A 15,425-nucleotide genomic window follows, 5' to 3' on the forward strand; every position below is an offset into this window, starting at 1 on the left:
ATTATTTGTGTTCTCCTTTGTGAACACAGGACCAAAGAATGTATTTAGTTGGTCAGCTATTTCTTTGTTTCCCTTTCATAAATTCCTGTTTCTGACTGTAAGGAACCTAGATTTGTCTTCACCAAATCTTTTTCTGTTCACATATCCATATAAATTTTAACAGCCAGCTTTTAGGTTTCCTGCAAGCTTATTCTCAAATTTTCCCCTTCATCAATCCCTTTCTCCTGCTTTGCTGAATTTTAAACTGTGCCCACTCCTCAGGTCTGTTATTTGTATTTGGGCCAATTTGTATGCCTCTGCGTTGGATCCAATGGAATCGACAATTTTCCTCATTTCCCAGGCTTTGGCCACCTTTCCCATTTTCCTTTTGTGCCTGACAGTAATGAACGATTGTTGCAGTTCACGCTTTATCCCCTTTGAATGTTTACCATTTCATTTTCACCACCATCCCTTGAAGTAATATTCCCTAGTCTATTGTAGCCTTATTCCTTCATAATTTTGTCTATTTAGACTCAGAATCAGAGACTCAGAAGCAATGACATCACTCTCAATCTTGATGAGGAAGTCTATTAGTGGGTGGCATGGCGGCACAGTGGTTAGCACTGCTGCCTCACAGCGCCAGAGAGCCGGGTTCAATTCCTGCCTCAGGCGACTGACTGTGCGGAGTTTGCACGTTCTCCCTGTGTCTGCGTGGGTTTCCTCCGGGTGCTCCGGTTTCCTCCCACAGTCCAAAGATGTGCAGGTCAGGTGAATTGGCCATGCTAAATTGCCTGTAGTGTTAGGTAAGGGGTAAATGTAGGGGTATGGGTGGGTTGCGCTTCGGCAGGTCGGTGTGGACTTGTTGGGCCGAAGGGCCTGTTTCTACACCGTAAGTAATCCAATCTGTAAGTAATCTAATCTAATTATGGTCACTCATCCCCAAATGGTCTTGCAGAACTGGACTGCCACTTACTCCTTTCTCATTCACAATGCTCAGTTTAGGATGGCATGTTCTCTAGTTGGTTCCTCAATATATTGGCCCAGATATATACACTCCAGGAACTCCACCTCATTGGTAATATCACTAAATTTGATTTGCCCAACTCTATAGGCAAAATAAAGTCACTTATAACGTGTTTTATGGTCTTGCTTTATTACATGCATTGCTCCATCTGTGAGCGTCCCTACTTCTGACCTTATAGTAGAAGGAAGATCATTAATCCTACCCCAGGAACTCGTGCATAGATGTCCTGGAGCTGAGATGACTGATCTTCCAAGACCACAGGCAACTTTTACTCTGCCAAGAGTGATTTCAATTAATGGAGAGTTTTTTCCCTGATTCCCAGAGACTCCAGTAGTTTTGTTAGGTCTCCTTAATACCACACTTAGCCAAAAGTCAAAAACATTCACTCAGCCTCCCCTCTGGAATTCAGCTCTTTCATTCATTTTGATGTAAAGCTGTGATGAGGTCAGGAGCTTAGTGGCAGAACCCAAACAGAGTGTCAAATTATTGCTAAGCTGCTTGATAACACTGTTAATGACATTTTGCATCACTTTACTAATGACTACTGATGGACATACCTGGGTAATTTTCCACATTGTTGGGCAGGTGCCAATGTTGTAGCTGTATTGGAACAGGTACATCATGGGCACAAGTTCTGCAGCACAGGCCTTCAGCATTATTACTAAAATGTTACTAAGGCCACAGTAGCCAGGATCATCAGCCATTTCTGGACATCACTTGAGATGAATTAACTTGGCAGAAGACTGACATCTGTGGTGCTGGGAGTATCCAGAAGAGGCTAAGACGGATCATCCACTCCACATTCTGGTTGGATTGTTAGAAAAGTTTGAGCATTGTATTTTGCACAGATTAAGTGGGCCCCAATAATAATGGAGAATGGAGGTATTTGTGCCTTCTCCAGTGGTTTACCTAATCACCCACCACCATTCACAACCGAATGTGGCAGGACTACAGAACTTGGATCTGATGTGTTGGTTGAGGAATGTCTTAACTTGATCACTTGCGCTGTTTAGTACATAAGTTGCCCATGTTTTGTGTTTTCACCAGGTTGGTACCTCATTTTTAGGTATGGCTGTGACACAAAAACAACTTAGAAGATTTCCTGGGCTTTCTTCGCAAGGAACACTTGGGAATGTCGGACATTTGGATATAAAGCTGCATTTTTGCAGGGATACGAACTCAAAAAAGTGCTTCTCTGTCCTTTAAAAGGAGGTGGGCACCCTCTGGAAATTAAATAATGTGGTCTGAATGATTCAGAATACTGAATATAGTGTCCAGTTAGTTCAGGTCTCCCTGTTATAGGAAGGCTATTATTAAGCTATTTATCAGAATGTTGCCAGGACGAGAGGGTTTGAGTTATAAGGAGAGGTTGGATAGGCTGGGACTTTTGTCACTGGAGAGTAGCAGATTGAGGGGTGATCTTAGACAAGTTTATGAAATAATGAGGGGCATAGATAAAGTCAATGGTAGGTGTCTTTTCTCGAGGGCAGGGGATTTCAAAACTGGGGGTATTTTTTTTTTCAAAAGGCGAGAGGAGAAAGATTTAGAAGAGAAATGTTGGGCTTCTTTTTTAAACACAGAATGGTTCATATGTGGAATGAACTTTCAGAGGAAGTGGTAGATGTGGGTGCAGTTACAATGTTTGAAAGACATTTGGAGAAGTCCATGAGTAAAACATGTTTGGAGAGATAGGGGCCAAGCCCAGGCAGATGGAACTAATTTAGTTTGGGAGAATGGTTGTCATGGACTGGTTGGACTGGAGGGTCTATTTCCACACTGTATGACTCAATTTCACGAGTTTGTTAGGTCTGAGTAATTTCTTTTTGTTAAAATGGTACAGTCACCAGTTGAAAGCAGACACCCTGTTATATTTTCTTGGCATCATGACGGGACAGTTTTGATCAAAGAATCCCTAGTCTGGAAACAAGTGCTTCGGCCCCACAAGTCCACACTGACCCTCTGAAGAGTGACCCACCCAGGCCCATTTCCCTACTCTATATTTATGCCTGAGTAATGCCCGTAACCTACACATCCCTGAACACTACGGGTAAATTTATCCTGGTCAATCCACCCTAACGTGCACATCTTTGGACTGTGGGAGGAAACCCACGCAGACATGGGGAGAATGTGCAAACTCCAGACAGACAGTTGCCCGAGACAGGGATCGAAGCCGGGTCTCTGGTGCTGTGAGGCAGCAGTGCTAACCACTGAGCCACCGTGCCACCCTTTTCAGACATCTTTAATAGGCATGCAATCATTTAAATTTTGTGGAGTGGGAACAGTGAATTTAAGTCATGTTTGGCCTTAAAGCAGAATTCAAAATTGGAAGTCAGGCCTCTTGTCTTTTACGTACATTGGTTTGGAAATGGCGCAAAATGGACGGAATGTCACTGTATCAGCAAATTTTTATCTGTAAAAACGTTAACTCAAAACATAATTCATCAACGTGGGGTTTCATACAAGATGCAGCTGCTTCCAAAGTGGAAATGGAGCAATTGCGAAGTCTATTTGGACAGCTTTACTGGTTAGGCATTCAAATCAGGCCAGAGACCAGTTGGGAGGTCTTTGTGTCGAGTAAAAGATTAGATTTCCTACAGTGTAGAAACAGGCCCTTCAGCCCAACTAGTCCACACCAACCCTCCAAAGAGTAACCCACCCAGACCAATTTCCCTCTGACTGATGCACCTAACACTGTGGACAATTTAGCATAGCTAATTCACCTGACCTGCACATCTTTAGATTGTGGGAGGAAACCGGAGCACCCAGAGGAAACCCAACCAACATGGGGAGAACGTGCAAACTCCACACAGACAGTCGCCCAAGGCTGGAATCGAACCGGGTCCCTGGCATTGTGAGGCATCAATGCTAACCACTGTGCCACCCCTCACATTTCACAGAATCCCTATAGTGTGGATTTAGGCCATTCAGCCCATCAAGTTCAAACTGATCCTCTGAAGACCCCAGCATTTCTCATGGCTAAACCATCTAGCCTACACAGCACTGGGTACTGTGGGCATTTTAGCATGGTCAATCCACCTATGCTACACAATTTTTTTATGACTATGAAAGAATTATGAAAGGATTGTGAAAGAACTATGAAAGGATTTTTCAGGGGAACAAAACATTTAAAAAATTAGAAAAGAGAGAGTGTTTAGTGTTTTGTTTTGAAATTTCTATCCGAGAGGTGCTAGAAACATAAAAGCTGTCATTATTAAGTGACGCTTCTTGTGCAAATCGCAATGATGGATTCTTAAGTGCGGGGGGGGAGGGGGTTTACAATTTCGCTTCCGGGAAGCTAGAAAGATCAGAAAAGTAGTAAAAAATATATGTTAGTGGAAAAAACCCTCACTCTGGTTCAGGTGTTAGATATAGTGTATTTCTTCAAGACAGTATTGGAAGAAATTCTAAAAAAAAATTCCAAAGCAATATTTAGTAACAAGTCACTACAGGATAACGTACAGGTCACAAAAACGTGCAAATGAAAATATCCTGAGAAAAGATATTGTAGTTTTAACAAGATGCTAGAGAATACAAAAATCTCCAAATTGAAAGGAGTGGACAGCAGCATTCTACATACGGATTACTTTACAAAGAAAACAGAAATCGCTCAGAAACTATTAGAAATACTATTAATAACAGGAGTAGGCCATTCAGCCTGGACTATGCTTAGCCATTCGGCCGGAGGCTGTTGCCCCTGGTTCAGAACCCCCATGACATTGGGGACATCCTTCCTGCATTGACCCTGTCTACTCCTGTTCGGATTCTATAGGTTTCTTTGAGATCCTCCTCATTCTTCCAAATTCCAGTGAATTCAAATCTGAACTAATCCAGTCTCTATTGTTGTTCTCTACAATGTTGCCATTTTGCCTCATTATCGGTTCCATCTAAATTTATTTTGAAAATACAAAAGAAAGGCAATTTATTATTAAGGAATGACTGAGAGGGATGCCCGAGACAAGATGGAACTATGGACCAGGTAAGGGCTTTCAGTTAGTTAAAGAGATAATTGGGTGAGCATTTGACTTGGTATGTATTTTTATTAGAAAATAGGAGTAAAGCAAAGCATTGGTTTTGTTAGACTTTATGGAGTGTGACTAGAAATTAAACTCTGGCAAGTAGAACATACGCCTGAACTATGGCAGATTTAAACTCCCGGTACTTAACAATGGGTGATTATGGGAAAAGAACAAGTGCACAAATCCCAATGTTTGATACCTTCCAGCTTGATGGCAACCATCCTGAGCTGGTGATTGCTGGTTAAGCGGGTTGTGTGTTGGATATCTTCACGCCTTCATCCTTCGCTCTGAGGGACTGAACACAAGAGCTATTCCAGTGATATGTGCAAGGAGAAAGAAAGTGTAAATGACTGAGCTGGTGACAAAAGCATCCCATGTGACAAAGGGGGAATGTTTAAGCAGACTGACAGCAGCATAACTGTAATGGAAAATGGAAAACACAAAAGCTAGATGGTGGATCATTTAGAAGTACAAAGGAGACACTGACAGATGTCTGAATTAATCCTTTCAAAAATGTGGGACGAAGGTGACTTTACCTTCTCTTCATATTCATGGAATCAAACCAATAAATTATGCAATCAGCTAGACCTGTAGTGTGAGAATGGGAATACAACTCGGACACAAAATCTCACAGGACCTGATTTTGAACAAACCAAGGTTTTAATTTAAATTTTCTTGAAACCGTTTGTGCAGTGATGTCTACACTTTATTGCACGGCTTTTTCTCGTACCTGGTTATTGCTGTTGGTGGTTTTCAAGATTGGTGGTGCTTCATTTCTGGGTGGTGTCGATGTACTACTGTTTTCACTGTCACTTCCATCACTCAAACTCATTCTGTCACACAAAGATACAAACATTATATGCAAGAAACAGGGATAAAACGGAGATACAGGAAAGTTTATTTGTTTCAATACGCTCTTATATGGATATGGTTATGCTTAACATAATGTACCCCATAAATAGAGTTATAGATAGAGTCATAGAGATGTACAGCACTGAAACAGACCCTTTGGTCCAACTTATCCACACCGACCAGATATCCTAATCTAGACCCATTTGCCAGCACTTGGCCCAAATCCCTCTTAACTCTTGCCATTCATATACCCATCCAGATGCCTTGTACCAGCCTCCACCACTTCCTCTGGCAGCTCATTCCAAACACGCCCAACCCAGTGTGTGAAAAGGTTGCCCTAAATGTTTTATTGGTAAATAGTAACCATCTTCATTGATACAATATTATTTTGCTCTTCCCAGACCTACACTTAATCATGTCAGTAAGTCAATTTTAACATCTTTTTGTTAACTACATCACTTCAGATCAACCTTGGGGATGGTTCTCTAGGAGAATACATTGGGAAATTATTGAAGTGAAACTCTTTTTCAAGTATTTCTCGTTTTTCAATTACACTGCTTTGGGATGAAAGAGGATCATGTGAGCAGAATCTTTCATTCATTCAGTGATAGCCACCCAAGTTTTTCAATCACGACCACCTATATTTCAATTAAATAACTGCATCATTCCTCATTTCAATCTGAATTTACTTAATTCATTGTGCAATGTATTAAAATCATCCGGAATGAGCTGCCAGAGGAAGTGGGGGAAGGCTGCTATGATGACAACATTTAAAAAGGCATCTGGATGGGTATAGGAAGAGGAAGAGTTTAGAGCAATATCAGCCAAATGCTGGTAAATGGAACAACAACATTAATTTAGGATATCTGGTCGTCATGTACAAATTGGACTGAAGGGTCTGTTTCTTTGCTGTACATCTCCATAACTCTAAGCGAGTGAATTATAAAGAGATCTCCATTATGAAACAGCTTTCTCAGTGAAACAAAGGCAAAATACTGCAGATGCTGGCAATCTGTAAAAATAGAAGATTCTACAGAGTTGGTCAGACAATATTTTATAGAAACAGACTGAGCTAAAGCTTCAAGCAGTGATGACCTTTTACCCTTCACTTCTGATCATCAGATCAGATTGCGACAACCCGAAATGCTCACGCTCTGTCATCCAGCACGGAAACAGAGCCTTGGTCCAACTCCTCCATGCCAACCAGGCTTCCTAAACTGAACTGCTCCCATTTTAGATTAGATTAGTTACAGTGTGGAAACAGGCCCTTCGGCCCAACAAGTCCACACCGACCCGCCGAAGCGCAACCCACCCAGACTCATTCCCCTACATTTACCCCTTCAGCTAACACTATGTGAATTTTAGCGTGGCCAATTCGCCTGACCTGCATGTTTTTGGACTGTGGGAGGAAACCGGAGCACCCGGAGGAAACCCACGCTGACGCGGGGAGAACGTGCAAACTCCACACAGTCCGTCGCCTGAGGTGGGAATTGAACCCGGGTCTCTGGCACTGTGAGACAACAATGCTAACCACTGTACCACCGCTCCTGTGTTTGACCCAAACTCCTCTAAGCCTTTCCCTATCCATGCACTGTCCAAATGTCTTTTAAATGTTCTAACTGTATCACCCCTACCACTTTCTCTGGCAACTCATTCTATATACACGAGAGAGAGAGGCCCTAAAGGGGCCTTGTAAACCTTTCTGTTTTCACCTTAAACCTATACCCTCTGGTTTTGGACTCCCCTGAGGAAAATACTTTGCCTATTCATGCCCTTCCTAGATTTCATAAACCTCTATAAAAGTCACCCCTCAACCTCAGACACTGGAAAAAGCCCCAGCCTATCCAGCCTCTCGTTATAACTCAAACCCTTCAGTCTTAGTAATAACCTTGCAAATCTTCTTTGTACCCTTTCCACTTTAATAACATGCTCTCTACAGCAGAGTGACTAAAATTGTACGCAGTCAGGTCACTGGAGTCTTACCAGACCATAGGGCTGCTCTCTCATTAGACAGAGATAACTGGTAATGATCTAACTTGTACTCCAAATGTGGTCATACCAATGTCCTGCACAGCTGGTAAAATGACTGCCCAACAGTGCTCTGACTGATGAAGGCAAGTGTGCCAAACATCTGCTGGCATCAACCTTTCTACCTGTGATGCCACTTTCAAGGAATTATATACCTGAACCTTAGGTCTGTTTAACATGACTCCTCCGGGCCTGACCATTAACTGTATAAGTCCTGCCCTGGTTTGTCTTATCAAAATGCAATACCTCACTTTTATCTAAATTAAAGCTCCATTTGCCATTCCGCAGTCCACTGGCCCAGTTGATCAAGGTCCTATTGTACTCCTGAATAGCCTTCTTCAATTGATCCCAGCTATTTAGTGAATCCCTTGAAGAATATAGGGCTTGTTACACTGATTACACTGATGAGTGAAAACAGGAAGACAAAAAGAAGCTACCAAAGCTATCTCATGTCGAAGGTCAAGGAGAATTCATAAAGATTCTTCAGGTATTTTAGGGACAATATAAAGGCAGGGACTTTCAAACTGGATTACATTGATTTGATTTCATGAAAGACAGACAACAAGTAGCATTCACATACATGTAATTTAGTAATGTAATTAAAATAAAGCTAGATAAGTAACAGTTATCCAAGTGCAACATCATGAATCAAATCAATCATTCAGGTTTTTACATAAATCCAGTCTTATCCGAATATTCAACATGGATGCAGCCATAAGTGATAGCACAGCCACAGTAGGCTTAGTTGAGTAAATGAACGGGAGGATTAGTAACTTGTAACCATTCAGGTGGAAAGGACTTGGATTCAATGTTTGGACCAAGAACCTTGCCATCAATTTTGATGTGCTGGAATCTTATTAACAAACTCACAAAAGGTAAACCCCTGTTCTCCTTTGAGATTTCTTTTTCCTATTAATGCCTACTTTAATTTCTTGTGGTTTGAAGCATCCTCAATGGCATTTCCTCAGAAGGATATGGAATCAACAGAGCTTACTGTACAATACTGTAGTTCTTTCTTCGAACAGCCTTTGACAAGCTGACAAATAAACCTGTTCTATAATTAATTTTCTGAGTAATTATTGTGTATAACAGAATCTACACTTAATATTTACAAGTAAACAGAATTATAAACAGACATTTTCAGCAGCATTGCATCAACCCATGTATTACTAAGTTTTTTCATTTCACCTCTCAAACGACAATGAAGAAAATAATAGTATAGCAGTCAGACTCCACATTGGAGGGTATATCAAAGGTCTAGCAGAACATAATGCTAATACTCAGTTGTGTTATGTCCTAAAATCTAGCTTCTGATAATTTATCTTGGCTAAAACAAATTCTGTAAAATCAAAGTAAATGCCATACCATTTCATCACAGGTATTAAAGAAAGTGCTGGAGAATTCTTGAGCATGTAATACAGCAAACCAATATGTATTGGTAACAAAAGAAAACATGACAAACACAACTGGGGAGCAGTGCTGATGAACAGCAGCAACATAGCAAGCAGTGCCACTTATAACAAATATGCAACTTTGTACACAAACGTCCATTAAGCATCTGGTACGTCATTAGTTTAAAATCAAGTCATGACTATGGATATTCCTTTTGAACATTTACACTGAATAAAGATAATAACATAAATTAGCATCATTAATGAAAATAAACAATCTCTAAGTTTCAGAGTTAGTTTTGGATCATTATCCTGAGTTTAATATTTGTGGTAATTCATCCACTCTCATGGGTAACAGCACAAAAAGCAATCAAGCCTTTCAGCACAAAGAATCAACACAGCTAATGAAAGGTGACAGAAAATTAGATATTTATTCAAACCTTAATTTTAATTAGCTGGTTGTAATACTAACCGAAGCCCTCTGCTTCCACAATGAGTATTTAATGATCTCTCTACGTCAGATATGCTTCCGTTCTCATCTTCGTCTGATTCATTGTCTTCAGAATGGAGGTCCTCCATTATAGATCGCAGTGGACCTGGTCAGAAATGAAGAGAAGGACTATCACAACCAATCCAAGTTTGATGCAGATGGTGCCTAGAAAATTATTCCAGAAGCTGTTTTACCATTTGAAGATATTACAGTACAATCAAATCCTGTCCTCTCACACTTCTATCCTCCACAACAGTCAATGTTTCAAAATGAAAAGCAGTCACCTGTCCAGGGTCCTTGCACAAGTGACTCCAGATCTACAGCGAATGTGGTGTACTCTCAATCAAATTAGTCTAGCAAGTTATTCAACTGCATCAAACTGAAAAAGTGGTAAAAAAAAAAGAAAATCTCAAAAGGAATGAAAACAGGATGGACTACCCAGCACCAACCTGGGCACTGCAAACGATAATGGAAAATTCCTGTTGTTGAGGTTGTAGTTGAGGTAAAACCTGAACAACACTGTTGTTGAGGTAAAACCTGAAAACTCACTAACACCACTGCGGGTCTATTTGCACCAAATGGACTGCAGCTGCTCAAGGAGGCAGATAGTATTCACTTTCCTTAGGGCAATGAGGGGCTGCAGTTTGGAAAGACAAATCTGGGCAGGACTTATACACTTGGTGGTAAGATCCTGAGGAGTGTTGCTGAACAGCAAGATCTTGGAGTGCAGATTCATAGCTCCTTGCAAGTAGAGTCACAGGTAGATAGAATAGTGAGGAAGGTATTTGGTATGCTTTCCTTTATTGGTCAGAGTATTGAGCACGGAGTTGGAAGGTCATGTTGCGGCAGTACACGACATCAGTTAGGCCACTTTTGGAATATTGTGTGCAATTCTGGTCTCCCTGCTATAGGAAGGACGTTGTAAAACTTAAAAGGGCTCAGAAAAGATTTACAAGGATTTGAAGATTTGAGCTATGGGGAAAGGCTGAATATGTTGGGGCTATATTCACTGGAGCGTCAGAGGCTGAGGGGTGACCTTGTAGAGGTTTATAAAATCATGGGGGGGGGGGGGGTGGATAGAGTGAATAGCCAAGGTATTTTCCCCAGGATAGGGGAGTCTAAAACTAGAGGGCACAGGTTTAAAGTGAGGGGGGAAAGATTGACAAGGAACCCAAGGGGCAACTTTTTCCACACAGAGGGCGGTGAGTGTATGGAATGAGCTGCCAGGGAAGTGGTGGAGGCTGGTACAATTATAACATTTAAAAGGCAACTAGATGGGTGGAAGAATAGGTAGGGTTTAAATGGGACATGGGCCAAATGCTGGCAAATAGGGCTAGTTTTATATTGGCCCGGACGAGCCGGGGCGAAGGGTCTGTTTCCATGCTGTACATCTCTATGACTCTAATTACAGACCTGCAATAATAGCTGGGTCTAGTCAGCAAAGCCCACATCTCCTGGCTGAATAATAACACAAAAAAGTGGCACATTGACAAAATGCAGCATTGATAACTTGCTGAAGAAAGGGAATTGACCAACTTTACCTGATGATTCCAGAGCTACATATAGGCTATTCCAGGTGAGGTTGGTAGATTTCCTTCCCTGAATGACTTAGTGAGCCAGATAAGTTTTTCTGACAACTGACAATGGTCTCATGGTTATCATTAGATTCTTAATTCCAGCTAATTTTACTAATTCTACCATCTGCCATGGCAAGATTTGAACTACGGTCCACAGAACATTAGCTCAGTTTCTGTTTCATGATAAACACTAGGCCAGTGCCTCTCCCAATTTGCAAAGAAGAGTGCATCAAATAAAATGGAAGCTGTCAAGTGGTAGGCTAGCCAATAAGAAAAATGAAAAATGAAGCCTATCCCCTAAGTGTGATCAGCTCAGTGCCAAGTTTAGCTGAACGTATTCCAATTAATGCCATAGGACAATGGCACAGAATTGCCAATTTTCAGGCAAGACTTCCTGTTGTGCTTCAAAATAAGTCAAAGAACACAAAGTTCTTTTGATAAGTTGGCCAACATTCATCTCAATCACTAACAAGCAAAAGCGAACATATCGATTATGTCATTTTCCAAGGCTAATCCACCTTTCCTGCACATCTCTAGACATTATGGGCAATTTTTAGCATGGCCAATTCACCTAACCTGAACATCTTTGGACCATGGCAGGAAATCTGAGCACCCGGAGGAAACCCATGCAGATACTGGAGAACATGCAAGCTCCACACAGCCAGTCATCCAAGGGTGGAACTGATCTCAGGTAACTTGTGCTGTGAGGCAGCAGTGCTATCCACTGAGCCACTAGACTCCATCCCCTCTCAAGGGAATCCAAAGAATGATGTGAAGCACTTTGTAACATAGTAAGGAAATGAAAGGAATAGAGGCATTGGAAGATCTCTGAAATACAAGCTGTCGTGGGGATAGGAATGACAAATGTATAGGAAAAAATGGCTGACCCCAAATGGAAATACCACCACCACACAGGGCATACAATAAAAGACTTACTTTAGACAGTTCATGAATAACAGTGGTCTTTAAAAGATGACCCACTGAGAAATGTGAATGACACGATTAACTACCCTTGTATGACAACTTTAAGTGATAAAAAGCAACGAAAAAAAAAGTATTGACATTAGGACCAGGCCTCAGTTTGGAGAAACAAATATATTCCTCACAATAATCTACTCGCACACTTTAAAGCAATAATCATCAAGGAAATAACAACAGCAGAAGACAGGAGAGGGATGCACCAGGCATGTATTAGGAAGACAATTACTTCTTTGAGAAGGGAATCAGAAAAAATATAAAAGGAGTGAAACAAAATGAGGAAGTGGCAGAACAATGACAAACGGAACTTTATATTGACCATTGTTAAGTATATCTAGATGCTGAACTAATAGGAGCCAAAAGGCTTAACCTTCTCGGAGTTATCCCTTCTGAGTCATAGAGATGTACAGCATGGAAACAGACCCTTCAGTCCAACCCATCCATGCCGACCAGATCTCCCAACCCAACCTAGTCCCATCTGCCAACACCTGGCCCATATCCCTCCAAACCCTTCCTATTCATATACCCATCCAAATGCCTCTTAAATGTTACAATTGTACCAGCCTCCACCACATCCTCTGGCAGCTCATTCCATACACATACCACCCTCTGCGTGCAAACGTTGCCCGTTAGGTCTCTTTTATATCTTTCCCCTCTCACCCTAAACCTATGCCCTCTAGTTCTGGACTCCCTGACCCCAGGGAAAAGACTTTGAAATATGTGTTGCTGGAAAAGCGCAGCAGGTCAGGCAGCATCCAAGGAGCAGAAGAATCGACATTTCGGGCATAAGCCCTTCTTCCTGAAGAAGGGCTTATGCCCGAAACGTCGATTCTCTTGCTCCTTGGATGCTGCCTGACCTGCTGTGCTTTTCCAGCAACACATTTTTCCGCTCTGATCTCCAGTCCTCACTTTCTCCCAGGGAAAATACTTTGTCTATTTATCCTATCCATGCCCCTCATAATTTTGTAAATCTCTATAAGGTCACCCCTCAGCCTCCGATACTCCAGGGAAAAAAAGCCCCAGCCTGTTCAGCCGGAGTCAAATCATAGAATCCCTGCATATCAAGTTGTAAAACATCCATAAATAATTGAACTGAAATAATTAAAAGATACAACAAAAAGCAAATTGAAATTTTTTTTTTTAAGGTGGAATTCCAAACAACAGAATAATGAGCAAAGTAGAAAACTGAAACACTGAATAACAGAATCCAACACAGAGAGAATTGGTAATTCTATACAAAAGAAACTAAAGAACTGCAAATGCTGGAAATCAGAAACAAAAACGGAATCGATAATATTCTGGGCAGACCATACTATTCAATTCCATTTACAATTGTCACTAGAGCTTCAGAGTAAGAGATGAACCAATAGGAAAATTTGGTGATATGGTGGCTCAGTGGTTAGCACTGCTGCTCCACAGCACTGGAGAGCTGTGTTCGATTCCACCTTCGGGTGATTGTGGAGTTTGCATATTCGCCCCGTGTCTGCGTGGGTTTCCGTTGAGTGCTCTGGTATCCTCCCACAGATGCGTGGGTTAGGTGGATTGGCCATAGTGTCCAGAGATGTACTGGCTAGGTGGATTAGCCAGGGGAAATGCAGGGTAACAGGGATAGGATAGAGGGTGGGTTTGGGTGGGATGCTCTTCGTAAGGTCGGCGTGGACTTGATGGGCTGAATGGTCTGCTTCCCCAAATGTAGGATTCTGTGATTTGACTCATAAGGAATAATTCTGAGAAGGTTAAGCCTTTTCGCTGCTGTTAGTTTGACATCAAGAACTACAGACTATATATAAACTGGTGACATTTCACATCTTTACCTTGTCGGTTGTTTTGAGATGGAGTAAAACTTGAACTGGAATTTGAACTGGAACTGGAGCCAGCAGGACTTGGCTGTTGAGACTTGAACAAAGTAACAAGCAAGACAAACCAGAGTTAATCTTATTGCAGCACCAACCCAAATACTTCAACAGAATAATTACCACTTAATGTTTTCCCGCTCAAAGTATCAATTTGTACGTTATTTTCGGGTTCCTTATTTTAAAATACTTGCACAAGAGTGATCTATTCTAAATCCTCTCCCTCAATTTAAAGCATTGGACAGCAAAAAACTTCAATTTCAGGACTGCGAAACAATAGGCATGCAGACTTTACATGGAATCAAAATTATAACTTGATAAAAATACGTCATTTTATATCCAGCAATACTGGAAGAACATAAAGACTGTTAATACTTTGGGTAGAGATGTTACACCAGTCTGTTCATTTTTCGTGCACATTCCTCTCAAATTTGTAAATATATCAAAATTTTTCTGATTTAGTTTTAGTGTAAAGCTGACTCTAGCAGTTAAGAATTGTTACTCCAATCCCAAGATGATCACAGCCTTCTACCATTTCAGTTGCACAATTTATATCTGTGTTGATAAGGGTGCAGTGGGTGCCCAAGAGGTGGGGGCGGGGGGGCAGCTGGGTAACTTATGCTGTGTAAGCACATTATGTTTGCACAAACAGGTCAAATGAGTAGTTTACATTCTTTCGTCCAGTCTTGTATTCCCTATAACCATTCCGAATAAATGAGTTGCATTGTGGATTCCCCAAATTCCTACATCACGCTCTAGGATAAGTCAGCTTCCTGACCCTGATCCCTGCACCAGTCATCTCAGTCCCACTGACATTTGGATTGAGAATACAGCATCAAGTAAGTCCCAGTATGTGCAGTACTGGATCTGTAACAAAAATGCCACTACGAAAGTGGGACCATGAAATAAACTTTGCTATTAACAAGTAGCAAGTCATTCTGCATGGATAAGTTAACCACATCTAAAAATGTGAGCGTTATGGCATTCAGACCAAGCCATGAAGCAAAACCATTCAAATATCTTCAATGATTTATCAGTTGCTTCTACTCATAAAATCACAAATTGTACCATGCTAGTAAGTAGAGTAGTTTACAAGCTGTAATTGCTTCACATGCATAATTCACTTACTTTTATCCTATGAACAATTTAGCTCAGTCTGCAAGGGTAGATAGGATTACTGGGGCAAGGCTTTTTTTGCAATTGGGGTTGGGGTGGGATGGAGGCCGGGAGAGGAAAA

General features: G+C 41.3%; 1 protein-coding gene across 2 annotated transcripts in view; it reads right to left on the reverse strand.

The window, feature by feature from the left end:
• mllt3 (MLLT3 super elongation complex subunit) overlaps window positions 1-15,425 on the reverse strand; it is a 175,659-nt gene that overhangs the window by 53,232 nt on the left and 107,002 nt on the right. For both annotated transcript variants that reach the window (XM_072590202.1, XM_072590198.1), the window contains exons 6-8: window positions 14,150-14,231; window positions 9,763-9,886; window positions 5,750-5,852 (exon numbers count right to left, since the gene is read on the reverse strand). In XM_072590202.1, the coding sequence (XP_072446303.1) occupies window positions 5,750-5,852; window positions 9,763-9,886; window positions 14,150-14,231 (309 nt within the window). The remainder of the gene's footprint in view (window positions 1-5,749; window positions 5,853-9,762; window positions 9,887-14,149; window positions 14,232-15,425) is intronic.

This window comes from Chiloscyllium punctatum, chromosome 2 (genome assembly GCF_047496795.1).
Source record: "Chiloscyllium punctatum isolate Juve2018m chromosome 2, sChiPun1.3, whole genome shotgun sequence".
Taxonomy (NCBI): domain Eukaryota; kingdom Metazoa; phylum Chordata; class Chondrichthyes; order Orectolobiformes; family Hemiscylliidae; genus Chiloscyllium; species Chiloscyllium punctatum.